The sequence below is a fragment of the Amblyomma americanum genome, chromosome 3 (assembly GCF_052857255.1).
Source record: "Amblyomma americanum isolate KBUSLIRL-KWMA chromosome 3, ASM5285725v1, whole genome shotgun sequence".
NCBI lineage: Eukaryota > Metazoa > Arthropoda > Arachnida > Ixodida > Ixodidae > Amblyomma > Amblyomma americanum.
The window spans coordinates 139585449-139606972 of record NC_135499.1 but is presented as its reverse complement, the minus strand read 5'-3'; the positions used below and the strand labels follow the sequence as shown (position 1 = coordinate 139606972).

The 21524-nt window shown below is 47.7% G+C and overlaps 2 protein-coding genes across 3 annotated transcripts; both read right to left on the bottom strand.

The window, feature by feature from the left end:
- Nucleotides 1-9: 9 nt before the first annotated feature.
- On the bottom strand, nt 10-9080 carry LOC144125004 (14 kDa phosphohistidine phosphatase-like). 2 transcript variants are annotated; one of them, XM_077658024.1, is made up of 3 exons: nt 8946-9080; nt 6811-6960; nt 10-295 (listed from the first exon to the last, which is right to left on the bottom strand). In XM_077658024.1, exons 2-3 carry the CDS (start codon nt 6952-6954, stop codon nt 77-79), a joined length of 363 nt encoding a protein of 120 aa, XP_077514150.1. In that variant the 5' UTR covers nt 6955-6960; nt 8946-9080; the 3' UTR covers nt 10-76. The 2 variants fall into 2 exon arrangements, with proteins under 2 accessions (XP_077514150.1, XP_077514149.1); XM_077658023.1 differs by lacking the exon at nt 8946-9080 and adding an exon at nt 8629-8763.
- On the bottom strand, nt 7358-8176 carry LOC144125003 (14 kDa phosphohistidine phosphatase-like). The gene has a single exon (XM_077658022.1). It carries the CDS (start codon nt 8052-8054, stop codon nt 7449-7451), a length of 606 nt encoding a protein of 201 aa, XP_077514148.1. The 5' UTR covers nt 8055-8176; the 3' UTR covers nt 7358-7448.
- Nucleotides 9081-21524: the final 12444 nt, after the last annotated feature.

Here is a 21524-nt window from a genome sequence, read left to right as displayed (position 1 = left end):
TGGCAACACTGACGTTTGCACACTTTTATTTCAGTTGCACTATCAGGCAGTTGTCTTCAAAACAGGCTGTGGATAGTTACACAATAGCATCATTGCTCCAAGTGATTGAGGTGTAGTTTGGGTACTGCTTCTTGAGGATTTCTGTTGTCTTGGCGTGGTCTGCTTGCCCGTAGGTCTGGGAATTGCCATAGACTTTCAGCTCTTTTGTGTCTGGGAGGTGAATGATGTACCCACCTCCGAGACATTCGCATTCCAGGCCTGCCGCGTTCAATGCAGCAGTCTCCTTGTCAAGGATCTGGAAAGACCATTTGCAGCAGAAGTAATGCCTCCATGCTTAATCGGCAAAATGATGAGCTTCCATGCAATAGCGCTAAGGTGCTTGTGTAGCAGAAAAAATTGGCGGCGTTACCGTCATTGATAGTGAAACAAAATCCCCAGAAAGCAACCTAGGAGTAAGGTGGGCTACCTAGGTGTCGCAGTCTGCCCACCAGATTGCGAGCAAACTGCACACTGGCAGGTGGCAGTTAATGATTGGTAGCTAGGTGTTCCGCGGCAGGAGCAACCTGGGTCGCACAAGCCCTGTAAGTGGCAGTGCCTACCATTGCAGGGAAGTTGCACAGCACCACTGTGGTACGAGAACTGCCAGGGATCTATGAATGTTAAGTAGGGAATGAACAATTCTTTCTATATGAGCTTTACCCCATTAAGCAATCCCATCATACCCTTATCACTGAGTTTTAAGTGCCCCCTCCAATTTTTTTTACAAGCTGTATGGCTACCTGATCTCTTGCAGTGACTTGTACTTTTGTTCTGCTTTCCTGTACGATGCTGGATTTCAGGTGGTCTTGCAGACGTGCTCGGAGAGCATTACAGAAACTTGTCTACCTCGGTCATTTTCCTTGCTCAGGAAGTCCCTTTAGCAATACGCCGTCTAGCTTGACATACTGCCACTTCAAAGGGCACAAATGAATTCGTGCAAAACGAGTATAACTTCTCAATAGAGGCACTGCAATACAGATGAATGTTGCCGATTCAGACTAATTGTAAAGCTAACCACACTCAATAGCATTCTGTGCAGGTTATCCAAGTGCATCACAGTACATGCCTTTTTAAAAACTAAGGTTCAGTTGCATCAGGCATCATCATCATCGTCAGCCTGACTACACCCACTGCAGGGTAAAGGCCTCTCTCATGTCTCTCCAATTGACCCTGTACTTTGCTGACTGCGGCCGCCATATCCCTGCAAAATTCTTAATCTCATCCGCCCACCTAGCCTTCTGCCGCCCCCTACTACGCTTACTTTCTCTTGGAATCCACTCCGTTACCCTTAAGGACCAGCGGTTATGTTGCCTTCGCATTACATGTCCTGCCCAAGCCCATTTCTTCCTCTTGATTTCGACTAGGATGTCATTAACCCGCGTTTGTTCCCTCACCCACTCTGCCCGCTTCCGGTCTCTTAACGTTAGACCTATCATTTTTCTTTCCATTGCTCGCTGCGTTGTCCTTAACTTAAGCTGAACCCTTTTTGTTAGCCTCCACGTTTCTGCCCCATAGATGAGTACCGGTAAGATACAGCTGTTGTACACTTTTCTCTTGAGGGATATTGGTAAACTGCCATTCATGATCTGAGAGAACCTGCCATATGCGCTCCACCCCATTCTTATCCTTCTAGTTATTTTCATCTCGTGATCCGGATCAGCTGTCACTACCTGACCTAAGTAGACCTTTACCACTTCCAGCCCCTCGCTGCCAATGCATGGCATGTCTTTTCTGTCAACAAGTGGCTTGCATGTACTGCTGGGGGGAAACAATATGGCAAAAGGATGGTAGAGACAGAAGTGGGTGGGGGGGTGGGGGGGGGGCTGTCAGAGTTGATTGCTCCTCAAATATCTGCCAAGTCATTTTCTTTGTAAACCAAAACCTTGCAACCAGTGACAGTGCCACCCCAAAGTATACCAGGCACTCCCTTCACTGACAGTAAGTCTACTTAATTTGCTAGCATGTGTGAAGCTTTCTCATTGTTCTTTGTTACATTTTGTTTTCAATTTATCAGGAGCAGTGCCATGGAGCATCATGCTTGCCCAAAATTTGACTCACTATCCTCTTTCTGCACCACCCTACTATGAATACTTTGGCGCTGTTAATACCTCCATGTTCATACCTTTGTTGCCTTGTTTTTATTCTGGCTGTCTAAGCAGCATATGGTACTACCACCTAAACAGTGGAGCTTCACCATTTAGACAAGTCAAAAAGTGGTGGAAGTGTGCATGCTTGTGTTGGGCGTTGTGAATCTATATTAAACACCACACGAAAAAGAAATGGAGTGAAATTAAGCTCGGCACATTCCATAGCACCGTGACTACGTCGTCCATGTGTTCCTCTCTGCTCTGTTAGTAGGTGTGCCAACTCATACAGAGTGCTTAAATTCAGGAAGTCTCTAACCCCCCTCCAGTATTGACAAGGGACCTGAGACCCCCTGCACTAGAATGTAGATACTGCATGAATCAGAAACAGGCAACCATTTTTTGTTCTCCTTGTCAGTCATTTTCGAAACATTCCTTTCTTATCGTTTAAAAAATTTCACAGTGATTTCTACTAAGAATCATTGAATCCTCTGAAACCTCAGATGGAGAAAATAAAATGTCAACAGCACTACACAATTGGCTGCAAGATGAAGGAAAACCCGTGAACTCGCACAAGTCAGCCCAGAGCTGGCCACTTAGCTCCAAGTCTACCCAAGGAAAATGGGAAACACATTGCAAAAGTCTTCCCCCACTAACCTTCACAAGTAAAGAAAGCTTCCAACCTACCCAAATCCAAAACAGCTCTAAGCCATATAGAATCTTTTTTTCTTTCTTTTTACCGCCTCCTGGAGAAGGAGGACAGGATAGCGCCTGTCCTGTCGGTTTCCTCCTTCTTTGTGTCGTGTTGTTGCACTTTTATTCTTGTTAGCTATGAACCAACATGCCCCGGAGAGTGTTTTACTGAAGATTAGTGAGGTTTCTAGTTTGCTCTATTTTTTGTTTATTTTAATTTGGTATGTATGCAGTTCTTTGCACACTATAGTTACATCCCTTTGTCTAAAACTATGTGTAAAACAGGCTGGCAACCACTTACTCTCTCTACCTCTTTATTTCCCTCTCCACCCATGCTCAAATTACTAGAGACCCCGTTTGATCGAGCCACACTTTAAGAACTGCTCATGCAAACTTACACCCATCTGAAACTTAAACCATGCCAGGTTTCAAACAATAAAAATGTCCTAGTTTGTCATAGTATAACATTTTATAAGGTGCAAAAACCCACTCACACTTGTCTAGACTGCATCAGTGATGCATTCCGGGGCAAAAAAAACTGACAGCATCTTCTGGATTGGAGGTATGCTTATGTGGCTCACATTTATGGTTATGGCCATCAGCAGTGTTCATGGCCATGTCACTCTGTTTCATAGCACATCTCTTGTGTGCTTCATAGAGAAGTTGCTGAGTTGGTACAGATCACTTAATATTTTTCCATTCTAAGGTGCATTATGTGACCTCTATAGTTGCAGTATTCAAATCCCCACTGATGGAACATGTTCCTTGCATTCTTTGTTCATGCTGTGAGCAACACTGTATCCAAGCAAAGAAGGATAGTAAACCGATCCCTCAGATTCATCTGGTTAAAACTCTTGAACAAAAGCTTTTCGAAAGCCTCATTTCAGCCGTCACTTTTCTTCCTAAAGCTGAAACATAACTGGACTTCCGGACTTGCACAAGGGTTAGTAGTGGACTGGAGAAGCTAATTCAACTTAAACCTTAATCTTGGGACATCATATACAAGAAAGCTTTCCGTAAGCTATTACTGCTTTGTTATGCTGACCATAATACCTACAGGTTGACATAATATAAAAGATAAATGACAAGCCCGCTTTCTTTCCTTAAAAGGTTTTTCCTCTAGACAAATGATCTGTTTAACGCGAAAATTTTAATGTTCAGTGCGGATGTATAGATACGGCTCTTAAATTCCATTCTGTATTGCTTATACCTATACACGCAGTAAAACATTCTTTAGCTGCTTCAGTTTTTCTAGGCTTTTTTACTTGTTTATAATTAGTGGCAATGATAGCATTAGTACATAACCTTTTTGTATCACATGTCAAGATAACAAGTTGTATTTTGTTTTTCTATTTCATTGTACCTCCAATGAGTTGCAGTTTTGATAACTCATGCACTATACAAAAAATATTCTTATACAAAAAGTAAGCAGAATTATAGGGGAAAAACACCTGCTATCCATGCTGTCATCTTATTTAATTTTTTAATTACTCGCAGTGCCAATTAAGAAGAGTTACAATGGGGAATACAAAATCAAATAAATAATGCAAATGACAAGCAGTGTAAGCCACGTAACTGATCTACATCAAAACAGGAATCAATAACGAAGCAAGAATGAACACACGTCATAGAAATTAAATCTAAGTTTTGACAACATCTCGTCTGGTCAGAAAAACCCTAAATCGCAACAACGATAATGTTCCGCCTAGTATACAAGATGGTCGAGGCGACTGGTGAGACTTAAGCTTTGTGCTTTGAGCTTTCTGTTCTGAAATGTCTTAACCTTTTTTAACAACTGCATTTGGTCGGCATTCCTTTCGGACACGAAGTCACAGAAATATACACAGCACTTGAAAATTGAAAAGTGGTCATTCCAACCACTGGACATCATTAGAAAAAACACAGGCAGTGCTTGAGAGCAATTTGTTCCAGACTGTTCCAAGCAAAAAAAAGACAACCAAATGCCCCCTTTCCCAAGCATCAACTAGAAGGTAATTTAACCTTTTATTTCCCCTTCCAAAACTAGTTCTGTGCACCAATATCTTGCCTTATTTCTTTATGCCCATGCATGTGACAGTTCTTCATGTGGATTCTTAATTTTTCTAAAGACAAGCCATTCATGGCAAAAGATTTGGCTTACTTTGTGCATTGCTTTAATGTTCAGCACGACTGCAGTTAATATATTTGTATGCATGCCAACATCTGTTAGCAAAAGTAAGTGTAGGCAGTAAATCAGCAACCTTCCAAGTCTTTAACAGACTTTACTAATTGTCATTTCCTAGTCCTAGTGTTGTGTACTTCCTTCATCCCTCGTCTCTGCACTGCATTCCTCTTCACATGAGTTTTTGCATGTCACTGCAGTTGAGAGTAGAAGTAAACTGTTCATAATGCGAGCATGTAAATCACTTCACATTTCGCAGCATGCAAGCACAATACTGCAATTAAAGTATGACGTATATGGATCAATACCATTTTTAAGGTGTATCACAAACTGATATAGCCCCTATGCCATATGAAATGCTGACACAGAAAGGAAATGGTTAAGTACCTAAATGCTTAACCGGGTAGGCAATAAGACAGTGCATGCCTTTTTCCTCAACCAAATCCATCTGCTACAACCTCTACTGGGAACTGTAGCTGGTTTAAAGGTGCACTAAAGAGGAATCTGAACTCGTCTTTTTACCACGGGAACTCTATCTACACGTTCCGGGCATTCTTAGAAACTTCGAATTATTATCCTGTGCGGCCGATTGCCCTAATCAAATCAGATTAAAAGTCCCGGCTCCCGCCTTGTTTTGAACTCAACGTGGTAGGTAGGCGGAGTCAACCAACGCGTCAGCAAGCCCCGTGGCGGCTTCGCTTTCGCTTTTATATTGTTTTTTAGGTTTCTGTGAATAAACATTTTCAGTCACAGATCATATAGCCGCAAATTATGCCCACAAAAATAAAAATACACGTGGACTCTTTGATTTACGTATCACTCCGCTGATGGCAGAGCGGCAAGCCGCCACGGGACTGGCTGACGCGTTGGTTGACTCCTCCTACCTACCGGGTCGAGTTCAAAAAAAGACGGGAGCTGGGACGTTTAATCCGATTTAATTAGGGCAATCGGCCGCACAGGACAATAATTCCAAGTTTCTAAGAATGCCCGGAACGTGTAGATAGAGTTCCCATGGTAAAAAGACGAGTTCAGATTCCTCTTTAGTGCACCTTTAAGATGTACTCGTAGACAAAAGGTACCAAAGTCAAACAGGCTTGTACGAGAGTTCACAGCAATAACAGCAGCTGAATGGCAACCTCCTGCGAGCAGATGGCAGAAGCTCGAATTCTTTTCCTGCTGTTTGGGTTGCAGTCAACAAGCCTTATGCAAACACTGTGTGGCCCGTGTTCCTAGCTCTCACCACAAATTTCTTGTTTCAAACAAGGTAATCGTACAAATTTGTTGGAAGATATCACTTAGGTAAATGAAAAATACCACCGAAGTTCAATTCATGAATGACTACTCTCTAAGTAAAATGCCTTAATTTCACAAGATGCATGCCTTGCAACTTTCACCAGGAAACAGAGTCACAAATGTTTCAGCAATGTCTCGCCGTGTCCTCTGCAGTTATCTAACTGGTACACACTTGCAAAAGGTGGCACCTTGGATGCTGTTCGATTACAACTCTATTTCCATCACGTCAACAAGCTAGTGAGCTGGCACCTTCCCAGCATAGATGACACAATAATAGGACAACAAAGAGTGTCGAAAATCTCATTACTTGGGAAGACAAGCAGGAGGACTGCTGCTAGCAGATGTAGCAGCCTTTCTGGCACATAAAAAAGATGCATGCAGCTTATACACAGTAGGCTAATCGACCATGCTCATATGGGTACTTTGATGATGATACGGTGAAACGTTTCTGTGTACTCATAACGCAGAGCAAGTCACCTAAGGTCATTCATTAATGTGCAGGCAGTTGTTAGGATTGCAAAATATATGCAATGTTCTCACCTCTGTGTGGTTAGCAGCAAGGACAGAGCCCCGGATGACATATTTGTAAGTCTCTTCGTCATCCTTCACATACACTTTCACCAGGATATACCGACTACGTCCGACTTCCAATGCCACATCTGGAACCCCGCTCAAGGCCGACATGTTTGACTGAAAACAAGACTGGCATTAACTTCGGCACGACAGAAGAAAAATAGCACACGTTTTCTTGCAACATGAAATTAATTGTAATGAAAACATACATAAATTGTTACATCAGTTGAGCACACATAGCATAACTTTGCAGCTGTAGCTGCGCAGTGGTAAAACAGCACCGCGTGCATTATTACGTGTGGCTGAAGATTTGTGGGCGTTTTTTACAAATCGATTCAAGCATGCAGAAAATTTCAGGCCACGTTTGCGTCACAGCATATCCTGCGTTCATATCAAGGCGGTTTCTGGTGCGAGTTTTGTTCCGAAAAGGCACAGCAAAGAGAAATAAAAGCCACGTTTCCGTTTCAGCGCCAGACGCGAAACAAACAAAACGCAGCGGAGTCATCGACACACATTCGGGGCGATAACTCGCACGAAGCGGTGAGGTGACTACTTTATTTTAAATTACTACTCGGGCTACACAAGTTGACCGCACATCATCGCGGCTAGTATCCCTCGTTTGACCACGTAATGGACTTGTACTCCGGGAAGTTGCGCTTGAGTATTTCCACGGCCTTGCTGTGGTCTGCCTGGCCGTATCCCTGGGAGTACCCAAACACTTTGATCTCGGCGCAGTCTGGGTTGTGGATGATCCTTCCGCCCCCTAAGCACTCGGTCTCCAAGCCACTTATGGACTCGATCTTGCTCATTTCTTTTTCGTAGATGTCCGCATGGTAAGCGGCCGATGCGGAGCCCCGCACGATGAGCTTGCTGCGACTTGCGTCGTTCTTGTCGTGCACTTTGATGAGCACGTACTTGAAACGTCCATTGTCGAGCTTCACATCAGGGATGGTTTCAAAGCTGGTCTCCGACATCGCCGGGCTCTGACAAAAAGGGGCGCCTTGCGAAAACGAGCAATAGAATGGCGAGGATGCAACAGCAGCAACGACGGTTAACAGCAAGCGCCGCGAACCGCTTGTTGACGTCTCTTGCCGCACTTGAGCCTCCTTGTAACGCTGGGCAGCGCGTGCGGATATTACCGCGCTCGTTCTCCTATTCGAAAGACCCGAACGGAGTTTTGACAAAGCCCTCTGTCCACTAGCAAACGGCATAAAGCGAAAGCAGGCGGGCAAACGTGCTTTTGCCAGTCCACGACTGGCTTGTCTCGGTTTCACCAGTTTCCGTGCGGCTAAATATGGGACAAGGACACGCTGGTTCTAGAGATCTGCGCAGGCCAACATTGGCACGAGTGCTTATGCATGCGCTGATGCAGGGGAAGTATTTTACTCAAATTTGCTACATTTATCTTCAATTTTCCACTGACTAGGCGTTCATACGTTCAAAATTCCGTAGCTTGCGTGCTTGAAGCATGTGCGGAAGCCTCAACGCTGTCAAGCGCAGAGAACAGAAATACGATGTTGGCGATGTGCTTAACTTTGGAAGTCCACGCGTAAACTCGGAAATGGAGTGAAAAAAATATTATTCTAGACATTTTTTTATTTTTTCGCCAACGGCGTGTTAGATGTATGCGCGCATCCACGAAAGAACTATGAAGCATAACGAAACCGAAACTGCGCTTTCTGACAGTTGCCGATAAACCGCGCGACGATTAACGGTATCATCGGGGCACCGCGAATGTGGTGCGAAACTTGCCCACCATCCCCACGAACAGCTGGAGTCACTTACCTGAAGCGTCTCAAGAACGATCTGAGCTGGAGACAACAGCGACAACAATAGACCTTGCCCCAAAATAGAATTGGCCCGGAAGCTCGCAGAGGACGCTGCGCGACGCCGATTCTCACCCAAAACTAAAAGAGCCACGCCTTTCTCCGTTGCTGCAAACGAGCCTCCGCGAAGGTTTCAAATGACGCTGTCAGCCAACGGGCAGCGCGAACGACAGAGACCACTCTTTTGCTCCAACGCGAGGAGCACTTCGGGAGCGTCCGAGCGGGCTGCGACGAGTGTGCCCAATGTCAACAGGCGTGCAGGGTATGCATACTCACCCGGCAACTGCAACACTGTGATGCGCTTGAGCTGGCAGTGGCCTCTTCCGCCCGCTCGCAAGGACGCGCGGCGCTCTATTTATAGAAATACAAACACAAACATCTCGCGGGTTTCGCGGATCACAGGCACCGCTCAAAGATTGGCAACTCCCTAAGCAGCTCGGAAAGCGGCGGCATCTGACGGGAAACCATAACGTTCGAGTTTTGAAGGGGCCGCGCGAGGCGCGCCTCTTGGCCATGACTCCGCGGCAGGATTCTGGCGTCGGAGACTATTTTCAGGGCGGCCGCCTATAAATGAGCCCGCGGCGCGATGGCTGGCCAGCGGCGACTTGAGCCGAGGGATATATCGAGAGCCCCTCTCCAGGCCGAGGATCATATGCTGCGCTGGCAGGCTGAGGCCCACCTCGCGCGGCGCTACAGAGGTCAGCACTATATCTATATACCACGCTTCCAGCCCTGCAATTAGCATCGCTGTATATATAGTATGTCGCACGCCCCCGATAAACTACCCTCTTCACGAATCGCACTTCGCTGCACTCGTTCCGCCCACAGAAACTGCAAGGCTTTTCATCTTTTTTTTTTCGCATATTACGGCAGCAATCTTGTTTACTTGATAGCCGCTGCCGTACGCAACCGAACAAAAATAAACCGTTCGCTCGTGAATTATCCCTGCTTATTCGACACCTCCCAGGTATGGTTCCGACTCCCTATGCAGTCACCCAAAAAGTAGGACCATTTTCGTTTTATATTAACAGCTAGCTTCCACACTCTGATGAGACCCCAGGCAGCACCGAAACATTACAACAATGTTATATTTTTGTTTTGGTCGAGCGTTAAAAATGTCCTTAATGCAATTTTTGTAACACGTCTTTAATGTTACAGATAATCGTTCAAAAAAACATTTTCCTAACGTTAATGAAACATTTAGTCAACATAAACGTAATATTCTCGAAAATTATGAAGCAACCCTGCACGAACATGCAGACTCGCGACAGCACACAATTAATTTAATTAGCGCTTTGCAAGAACCAACAACGAGGGAGGCACTTAATCCAGCACCACAATTAATATAGCACAACTTGAAACCCTTATATCACCTCCGAAAGGATGCCAAGAAGTCTAGCTTATATATACCCATTACTGAGTGGTGTCAGTAATGGGTGTCCCGTGAATGATAGTGGCGTATGGGTAATAAGCAAAGTTTTCTAGCAAAATAATGGGGTTGCGCACGCAATGTATGGTGGGCACAGTCTCAGATATTTAGTTACGAAGTGCTCCTAGCTGAAAAACATGTTCATTGTAAGAACAGTGGGATAATTTCTGGAACCCAGTGCTTGATATGCACTTTATAGTTGTAATTCAAACATTATAATAGTTAAAAGTCAGTATTAAAATAATGTTTACTTTAAACCAATGTTTGAAATATAAAATACCGCGTTATGTGTTGATTTTTAACGTTAACGTAACGTTTAATGTAATATATAACATTACTGCAACTTACATTACATTTTTATAATATTACTGTAATGTTCGGTTGGAAAGGCCCCTTAAAAAAGCATAGCTTAAACTGAATGGCTATGTTGCGATGAGAAGGACTTGTTAAATGTGAAAGAGGCCAACAGCCTGAAAGTAAGAGAACCACAAGTGAATATTGCGAATATTATTCTTTCTTCAGCGAAGCAAAGTAACTGAGTAATCATAGAGATTGACTTCGGATAATTGTATATACCTATGTGATAACCCAATGAGCATGGTTCACTGAACAGAATTATTTTTTTAAGGAAAGAGCTAAGTAACTGTCACTTCTGTGTGGACACCTCAACCGTGCCGTGACGGAAGGGACGAAGGAGGGAGTGAAAGAAGAGAGACATGTGCGCGCCGTACAAGAGGGTTCCAAAATAATTTCGACCTTCTGGGGATATTAACATGCAACACGGTGGTGGCTGTGAAAATCTTTTTTAATGCTCAAAAAGAGAGTTTGGGGAGTCGGAAGACCCCGCTGCATGGTCGGTATCCTTAGTCCGGGACACCGCACGACGAGGCCCCGTCTCGCGCCCGCTTTACCAGAGCCCTTTGGGACTCCAGTGTGGAGCAGTTGAGGAAGGCAGTCTCCCATGTCTCTCGGGTAGGGGTAGGGGTAGAGGAAGGGGGAAGGTGAGGATTCTGAGTACATACATGCCCACACCATGTGAAAGGTATCGCAGATCTCTCCACAGTGCGGGCAACGCCAATCTATGTTGGGATCAAAGTGTTTTACTACGGCAGTACAGAGAAGAGTTCCCGTCTGCAGGCTCCGAAGAGTTCGCTCCTCCGCCTTACTCGGCCCCATGGAAGTACAGGTGCCCACAAAAGTTTTCGAAACACCAAAATCACGAAAAACTTCAAAATTTTCGCCCCTTAAAGAAAAAACATACACCTCACCCGACCTCACCCTGCTGACCACAAACATAATGGTCGCTACTGTGGCACAGCACCAGGGAAGCTCTGGGAATCACTATGTCATCTCGACCACACTCGTACTTACACCCCATAACCGCACAACCTGTCAGGCGCATCTCACAGACTAGGACATTTTCCGCCGTCCATGAGACCAAACCGCCCCCTGCCAAATCACCAACCTCAATTAGTGGTTTAACCAACTTAAAGAGGATATTTCCAGTACACTAGGCTATCACCTCGGACGAGCAGCCCAAGATCGATAGCCGCTATTACACCTCAAAGAAGCACACGCGAGTTTCACGACGCTTCAACCGCACGCTGCGTAGCAGTATAGCACAGCTGGAGCGGCAGATAGAGGATCACGCCCTCTATGTTACCCGCTAGCTGTGGGGACAGATCTGTGACAGCATGCGCGGCTAGCTCAGCTCGGCCAAAACGTGGCACCTCCTTCGTCGCCTACCTGGTCCCGATCAGACCAAATCGGCCCAACGGGAGCACCTCAACACATCTCGTACCGACACCCTCCCCATGCATACGAAGGCCTCCCTAACGAGGCCCTCAACGCTGACATCACTGCGGCAGAGGTCCGCTGTGCGCTCGGCCAGCTTCACCCCAATTCGGCGCCGGGCACAAATGGCATCAGTTAATTGCCTCCATGGTCGCTTCCTGCCTCTCACCGCCAAGCACGACTCACCGATGTGCGACGGTCTGTTAGTTGAGCCACTCGACTTCGGTGAAGCTCTCGCGCCTACACCTGCCGTGCTCGTGAGAGAGTCCGGCGGTACGTTGGGACGTGCCTGCTGGCACCTTGGCGAAAATCTTGGACTTGCGGGCCGATGTGACGGTCCTTCGTTAGACATTTTGTCCGGAATACGAAAGCGCAGGATCAACAAGGCTGACAGGTGCGTTCGATGATGAAGTAGTCGTCAAGTTGGCTTACGTGCCGCTACAGGCAGCTGTGGGGGCGCTCCCCGTGTCAGTTAGCCCGCCGGAACGAAGTTGTGTGCGCTTATCGAACAACTATAGCCTGATACAACTTACGAACGCAGTGGCTTTTCCCCGTCAAAGGACCCCCTTCCATCCAATGTCGTCGGCCGGTTCTCATGACCCTGCTAGTGTGACGAAGCAGGGAGTGGTAGATGAAAGGGGATAATCCCTTCCGTCTATGATCGAGGACAGACCCCTCTCTTCATTGTGGAGACGCTCCCTGCATTGTCACGCTAGAACCCCGAGAATCGGCCGACGCCATTGGCTGGAAGGGGGTATTATGACGAGGAAAGCCGCTGCTTTCTTGAGTCGTATACGACTATAGTCCCAGGTGTAGACGCCTTCAGTACGCCAGACGACTACGAACAGCTTCTCGAATGCAAAGCAATAGTTCAGGCGAGTGACTCAGGAGCGCGTGAAGGACAGGCAGAAAAGCAACGCATTCCGGATGAATGCCAGCTTGTTGAGGAGTCACCGAATTGTGCAGTCGAACCTCCGCTCACGAGGAACAATTTGGAATAAAACTATAGGTCGAAGCACCAGTTCCGAAAGATGCAGCTAGTTGAGTCGTCTGGGGTGGGGTAGCTGTCACGTAGATCAAAGAGAGCGCGGAGCGCGAGAATAAGCCTCGGCAGCTCAATGCCGATGAACAGGACCAAGACAAAACGAAACAATTGAGTACGGGCACCAAAATGGTGCAATTATAGAGTCATCGATCATAGATGATCAGTCTGACAGTTCAGGAGGGCGCTCAATAAGCTGCGAGGGCAAGGAAATTCAGCACCCATAAAAGAGCGTTCTATAGCGGTGCTTTTGAACAGCGAAAGGAAACTGGCTCTAAGCCGGCCCCGAGAGGAGGAAAAGGATCGCTGAGAGGAAGGAAATCCTGCCGCATGTTTTAGATCCAGCAGCGCTAAGGGCAATTTGCAACGGCATCTGACGAAGTTGGAATGAAACCAAGAAGGAATCGCTCGCTCCGAGTGTACTGCAAGTGCAAGAGGATGCCTTAAGGGGTGCCTTCAGAACAACAAGGGGGTGTGTAGGGAAATCACTGCCACCGACATTTATTGGTAAGCTATAGCCGCGCCTTCTTCATTTTTGGAACTAAACACACGTTCACAATCACCATACCCTGGGGGAGTTGAGCACGGCGTCATCGCTAATAAGAATTCGGAGGTGCACAATGGAAGCAGCCCGTACGTTGGTGCAAGCAGTTCTGGTGTCGAGGGCTGCATACATGGCGTCATGTGTTTCGCCCTAACAAAGAACAAAACAGCGCTGCTCGAAGCAACGTATAGGGCGGCCCTGCGTGTGGTCACTGGCTATACCTCGCCACACGCGTGTAGAGTTACATCGCTGCATTAGAAATGATAAACAGTCGAGTCCAAGAAGCAGAATTAAGTACGGCGCACTCTCACCCGAAAAGGCCAGCATATAGCTACTCACCGCAGACGGATACCTCATGCGCGAGGAGCTCAAGAGCATGCATACCCTCCCTGGGAAGATGAGCTTGCCACCGAGACGGAGTTCCCACCAGGGAAGACGGACAAGCAAAGGGCACCCGCATCAGCACCGTGCTGTTGTACGTGGTACAGCAAACATACGCGGACAATGAGACGCTCCGGGCGTTCGTGGATGGCTCGTGGAGCCCCTACACCTCCACAGCAGCGAGCGCACCTATACTGCGTGCTACGCCTGGAAGAGGAACCAGCGACGACATAACTAGAGCTTCGGGTAGTCTGGGAAGGCAACCCGCCCGGCACGGAAGATAATCATGACGGCCACGCAGCAATGCGTGTAAAAGATATACACAGATAGTAAAGCAGTACTTGGATGCCTAAAGGAACCACCCTGGCGCGACATCACAACGCACCATATCAAAGAGGCATGCAGGCATTTGGACGACCATCAAGAGGGTGCCAGGTCACGCCAGTTACCCAGGCTACGAACGGGCTGGCGAGAATTCTGAGCTCGCCTTTTGCCGCGGGAACTCGATCTACACACGCCATACACTCTTAGAAATTTGGAATTATTGTCCTGTGCGGCCGATTTCGTTATTAAATCGGATTAAATGTGCCGGCTCCCGCATTTTTTTTTTTGCTGACCGCAGAGAGTAGTAGTAGACCAACGCGTGGAGTGCCTTTCGGACAATCGCGTGGTAGCTTGCCGATCTGCCATCAGCGCAGTAATGTGCAGGTTCGTGGAGGCTCCATGTGCAGGCTGATGGTCGGACGACGGTCAGCCATTACCAGAGTCGGAGTCCAGCTGACACTCTGGCGCTTCGGGGCTGGGTGCTCCGTTCCATCGACGACGGGCAGTCGAAGCGTCGGCAGAGCGTTCCACAGCAGGCGGAAGTGGCTGACGACGATACGAAAGCGCATGCCTCGAAGTGTAATTCAGCGCTTTGACAGATTCTCGGCGCTGTTGTCGCGCCCTGCGCGACGTAGCCATGAGCTATGTCGCGATTCATGCACCGAGGAGAAAAAGTTAAGCTGTGGATTAGCTCAGCTAATCCAGGATATACAAAGCGAAAGCTGCCGGCGTTCATTGTGTCCACTGGCGTTTGTGTTGACAATGTTCTAGACTCCATCGATTTTGAGGAAAGGAAGGGCGCATAACTGGCTCCCTGGGTCAGTGGACGCCTCAATCGCGCTTTGAGGTACGTGGTGGTGGTGAGAGAAAGATGTGGGCTGCATGCATTAGCACTGACAACGTTGTGGCAGACACGCGGCACTGCAGCAATAGGCCGCAGCGTTCATTGGGTGACCAACATCACGCGATCAACCATTAACTGCCCCCTGCCAGGGTGGCAAGCACTCAGCCTTAGAGACGTCAAGCTGCGTCTACTTTCCCGATACACAGCTTTCGCTCTCTGACCAGGTTCAGCAGTAGTTCAACCGCAGCTAATTTTTTTTTTTATCGAGCTGAGGCTCGGCTAGATCACGTGGTCAGGCAGCGGCCGTGGAGCCCCGGCACATCGACGGCGAGGACTCGGCTCGGCAGCGAAGTCACGTGATGCGTTGTTATGGAAGCGGCTCAGCAAAGACGTTCAAGGTCAAACGTGAGCTGACGGCGAAATCTCCGACGAAAGTAGTAAATGTTCGCACTTCTAAAAATGGCTGGGATTAAACGCGCCTTGAATCTCCATAATCAAATGTCAAGGTCAGGTACCAAATGGTCTGTCATAGGATCACGTGGTCATACTACCATAGCCTCGGGCCATACCACCACGCAGTTCAGTTCGGTTTGACCCTGAGAGGCACTGAAGGTCATTGTCTCGGTGTACGTGGTGCCCACTCTCTCAAATCAACTGTCAAGGTCAACGTCACGTACCCAATGGCCATAGTCATATGATCACGTGGTCATACTACCACAGCTTGAGTCATACCACCCCACAGTTAAGTTCGGTTCTACGTTCGAAATGTAAATCGGAAGTTGTACCCCGAGAAGTAAAGCTCTCGCTCCAAAAAGTAGGCCCTTCCGAAAGTTTTTAGCAGTCCTATTAGGGCACGTCCTCGCCAAACAAACGTCCGGCAAGGCGCCCGTGTGCTGTGCGATGTCAGTGCACGTTAAAGATCCCCAGGTGGTCGAAATTATTCCGGAGCCCTCCACTACGGACCTATTTGTTCCCCTCTTCTTTCACTCCCTCCTTTATCCCTTCCCTTACGGCGCGGTTCAGGTGTCCAACGATATATGAGACAGATACTGCGCCATTTCCTTTCCACCAAAAACCAATTATTATTATTATTATTATTATTATTATTATTGCGAGAATATCTCTGGCGAACCGAACACCTGCTACAAAACGTTACGGCGTCCCATAGATCACACGAAAAAGTGTAGATCCATGGATGTAGCGGGATAGCAAAACTGGGAAGTGGGGCAGACAAGGGACCTTCGCAATAGGGGAACCGTTATCACCGACGCACCGGAAGGAAAGAAGCGAGGCGTACGCTTCAGCCAGAGCAGACGGTGGGGATCATCACCCTGCGACATATACTGCAGCACCTGAGCTGCAGCAGCGGGTATAAAGGATAGCACGCAGAATGGAGAAATGAAATGAAAGAGGTGAGGAATGAAGAGAGGATAGGGGGAGAGGTAATATACACAAACTATCTACACAATAAGAAATGTGTACAGGTTGTGCGCGTGATTAGTTCATGATCACTAGAAAATTCGGTGTCGGCGTGCACATTAAAGATCCCCAGGTGGTCGAAATTATTCTGGAGCCCTCCAATACAGTACCTCTTCCTTTCTTCTTTCGCTCCCTCCTTTATCCCCTTTCTTACGGCGTGGTTCGGGTGTCCACAGAGATAAGCGAGACAGTTACAGCATCATTTCCTTTCCTAAAAAAATACATTTTTCCCTCCACTACGGCACCTCTTCCTCTCTTTCTTCTTTCCATGTCACCTTCCTCCTTTTTTTGAAGCGATGTTTATTGCCTCAGGGCATAAAAACTATGAAGTGAGAGATGAGTAAGGTGCTTAAATAAATGAAAAATGTTGGGCTGCTTCCTCCTTTCCCTTACGGCGCGGTTCGGGCATCTCCCTAGTTGCGAAACTATTACTGCGTCATTTCCTTTCCTGAAAATGAATGAATGAAAAACTTTATTGGTTCCTTTAGGAAGTAGTAGCGGTAGAGGACGAAGTCTTCGTCTTGAAGCTTGGGTCCTCCTTGGCCGTGGGTGGGTCCCTAATCCAGGGCTCTACTGAGTCGGGCCACCTCGCTTGCGCGTGCTATGAGGGCCCTTTGGACCCCTAGCTCGCAGCTGGTGAGCCGGCTCTCCCATTGCTCCGCACTTGGTGTTTTGTGTTTGTGGAATGTTTGATTTCTTCCGCACTCCCATGTGACATGATATAGTGTTGGTTTTTCTCCGCACAAAGGCAGAATTAGCAGCACGGCACTCAAGATCCTCAGTAGAGCTCTGCTCCCTGAGGGACGACCAATACACAACATTATCTGGATACCGAGTCACGCAGGGATCAGGGGCAACGAAGGGGCAGACAACCTAGCTCGAGGAATGACCAGCCGAGCAGGAACGTCATTAACCCCGGAGGGGCCCCAAATTAATTGTGGGGACAGCTATTCGGAATTATTAAACCTATATAAGGGGCTAAGATTCCAATACCCCCCCACATAAAGCATTATCCAAGGAGGAAGCTACAGGATAGCGAAGACTGCAAACAGGCTCCTTCCCAAACTTTACAGGATGGCGAAGACTGCAAACAGGCTCCTTCCCAAACTTTATGTATAAGTTTGGGAAGGAGCCTGTTTGCAGTCTTCGCCATCCTGTGGCTTCCTCCTTGGATAATGCTTTATGTGTGTGTGGGGGGGGGGGGGGGGGTATTGGAATCTTAGCCCCTTATATAGGTTTAATAATTCCGAATAGCTGTCCCCACAATTAATTTGGGGCCCCTCCGGGGTTAATGACGTTCCTGCTCGGCTGGTCATTCCTCGAGCTAGGTTGTCTGCCCCTTCGTTGCCCCTAATCCCTGCGTGACTCGGTATCCAGATAATGTTGTGTATTGGTCGTCCCTCAGGGAGCAGAGCTCTACTGAGGATCTTGAGTGCCCTGCTGCTAATTCTGCCTCTGGTATAGTTCCGGCACGCCTCTTGTGAATCCGTTAAGATGTTAAGGGATCTCCCTGTCCTATATCCTTCATTCGCTGCCAGGGCGACAGCAATCTCCTCTGCCTCCGTTATGCTAGATACTTCGGCTGTGAGGCTTGTGATGTGTTCTCCGTGGTAATTTACAACTACTGCTACCGCGCTATTTTTATGTGTTTGGGGGGTATGGGGAGGCATCAGTGTAGACTGTGTTGTCCCGATGCCCCATATTCCTCTCATAAAATTCTGCCCTAACCTGTCTCCTGTTAGCATGGAGGTTTGGATCCATGTTTCGGGGGATAGGTTGTATGCATAGCTTCTTTCTTAGCGGGTCTGGTATTGCGGCCCTGCTATTTTGTGGCCTTTCTATTTCCCGACCTAGCTTCGTCTGGAGCGCCCTTCCAGTCGTTGTGTTGCTAAGTCTTCGTATTTGTGCCTTGAGCTGGCATTCTCTTAATTCTTCGAAGGTGTTGCTGATTCCGAGTTGCGTGAGCTTGTCGTTGGATGTATTTCTTGGGAGATGAAGAGCTGTTTTGTATGCCTTCCGGAGTACTGTGTCCTCTTGCTCCTTCTCTGCTTTGATAGTCACATGGTGCGGTAATGAATATGTTACCCGGCTGACCACTACGCTGTTGACTAGCCTGAGTGTGTCCTCCTCCTTCATGCCATACCTCTTGTGCGCTACTCTGCTGATCATCCGGTCTACTTGTCCTGCCGCTTTGCTTAGCAGGCTGAGTATATGAGTGCACTTCCGGCTTCCTTACAGCCACATGCCGAGGATTCTGATCATCTTTTGTCCCGGGATGTTCTGGCCCTCTAGTTTTATTTCGAGTGGAGCATCCGTAGGGTGCCTACCCACTCTGAGGAGCTCAGATTTTTCCGTGGAGCATTTAAGTCCTCTTTGTTTTGTGTATTCTTCAATGCAGGTGGCAGCCTCTTGTAGCGCCTCCTGCTTCTCCCCCAGTGAGCCTTGGGTGGTCCAGATGGTGATATCGTCTGCGTACATTGCATGACTAATCCCCTGGACTTGGCTGAGTTTCTTGGCGAGGTTGACGATCGCTATGTTAAAGAGTATTGGCGAGATTACTGAGCCTTGCATGGCGTTTGAAAGGTGTCACTCCGCAGGTCTCCTAGGCCTACCGTCGCTGTTCTGCCCGTAAGGAAGCTTCTAACGTAGTCATGGACCTTCTTCCCGCAGTTGGTGGTGTTAAGTCCTTCCATAATGGCGGCATGGGATACGTTGTCAAAGGCCCCTTTAATATCGATGGCCATGACAACGTTTTCCCCGTTCTTTGGCATTGTTTCGAGTACCTCTTCTTTTAGTTGTAGCAAGATGTCTTGGGTTGATAAATTTGCCCTGAATCCTGAAAAACCAATTTTTCGTTATGAGCGAAATATCAAGCGCCTGGCTCTGACAGCTGGTTCCCAGGAGACAGGTGGGCCACCTAGGTCACGTGACCTTGCGGCGGCGTCACAACCTGCCCACCGTGCAGGTGGCGATTGGTCACTCAGGAAGAGCAACCTGGGCCGTACAAGGCCCACTGCTGAGGGCACCTGTCAACACTGCCTCGCTTAACCGCTGCACCAGGAGGGGTATGAGGACTCCTAAGGACAGATAAATGCAGAGAACGACCTACTGCATATATGGGAGTCAACCCATTACGCCATCGCGGTATACCTTTCAGGTGGAACTTCTGTGTTCCCTCCAATTCTTATCTTCGGTAATGCGTTCTCTGAAACACAAATATGTAGCGGATTTATCGAGCTATTATTTACGTCGTGTCCAAAAAGAGTGATAAAAATTACTTCGGCTGCATTCACGGTTTTCACTTGCCAATCGCAGGGTGACAAGGTTTAGTCTCGCGAAAGCAGTATTAGCCGCCTGTCCCGCAAAATCCGCATGTGGACATGAAGCCTTGCCGCGGTGGCTCAGTGGTTAGGGCGCTCGGCTACCGATCCGGAGTTCCCGGGTTCGAACCCGACCGCTGCGGCTGCGTTTTTATGGGGGCGAAACGCTAAGGCGCCCGTGTGCTGTGCGATGTCGGTGCACGTTAAAGATCCCCAGGTGGTCGAAATTGTTCCGGAGCCCTCCACTACGGCACCCCTTTCTTCCTTCACTCCCTCCTTTATCCCTTCCCTTACGGCGCAGTTCAGGTGTCCGCCGATATGTGGGACAGATACTGCGCCATTTCCTTTTCCCAAAAACCAATTTACGCGCAACCTGTACACATTTCTTATTGTACAAATATATGTTTGTGTACATTACCTCTACCCCTATCCTCTCTTTCTGTCCCCTCAACTCTTTCATTTCATTTCTCCATTCATCCTGATGTCCTTTATTTCCGCTGCCCCACCTCAGATGCCGAGGCTAGCAAATACCTTATCCTTCCAATTCCTTTTTATTATTTTAACCACTACTACTACTACTACTACATGAAGCCTCCATTTCCGCGTTCTGTGTTTGTACGTATGGTGTATATTGGCGCCCTACCCCTATCCTTTCTTACTTTCCCCCCTTTCACTCTCCCCGTCCTTTCTCACGCTCGCTGCAACTCGGGTGGTTCAGGTTTCGATGGCAGATGCCGCGGCTAGCAACACCCTTTCCATCAATTATTTTTATTAATGCATGAATAGCCAATAACAACATGAAGCCTCCGAGATAGTCACGACGAAAGGAAAGGAGCACAACTAGCTCCTTGGGTCAGAGGACGCCTCAATGTCGCTTTGAGCTACCTGGCAAAGATGTGCGCTGCATGCGTGCGTTAGCGTTGTGGCAGAAACAAGGCACTGGAGTAATGGGCCACCGACGTTCATTGGTGTTGACAACGTAGTACACCGTCGATTTTTTTTTTAGGAAAGAAATGGCGCATAGCTGGCTCCCTCAATCGCGTTTTGAGGTACGCGGCGGCGGTGTCCATCACCTGCAAAATACCGTGCTTAGCAATGCTAAACCAACCGCCAGCCATTTTTAAAAATAAATTCTCTGAAGCACAAAGCATGATCTATGTTAAGTACTGTGTGTCGAATACAACTCGAGCAAGTCGTCTGAAGTGGAGCTCCACCCCCGTTCAGGACCGCCTTAACAGAATTTCTGTGACAAAAGTTGAGCGTTGTTAAATCGTTTGTTACCTAAGCGAGAAGTTGATCATGAGACGAAATTAAAAGCTCAACCATTTTGATGCCTCTGGCTTGTTTGAGAGTTTCAACCGATATCTGTTATTTGCGGGGGTACGGTGGCCGCAGCTGGCAAAGATTAATTGGAGAGAGAGATGAGAGAGGCCTTTGCCCTGCAGTGGGCGCAGTCAGGCTGATGATGTTCTATTGCGATTGGTCAGCGGAGTAATATAGGACGCTGCGGACCGTAGTCCACAGTTACTAACTGCTGCTTTTTAAAGTTGTATTCTACCAGTAACGATTAGTTGCACTGCGATTGCCAGAAGACATGCAGCAATGTAAATACGACGTACGATTGGTAAAAATGTGTTAAACTGATTCAGTGTGCTCACAAAACCCAATGGACCGTCCGTCGACTTCTTATTTGCGAAG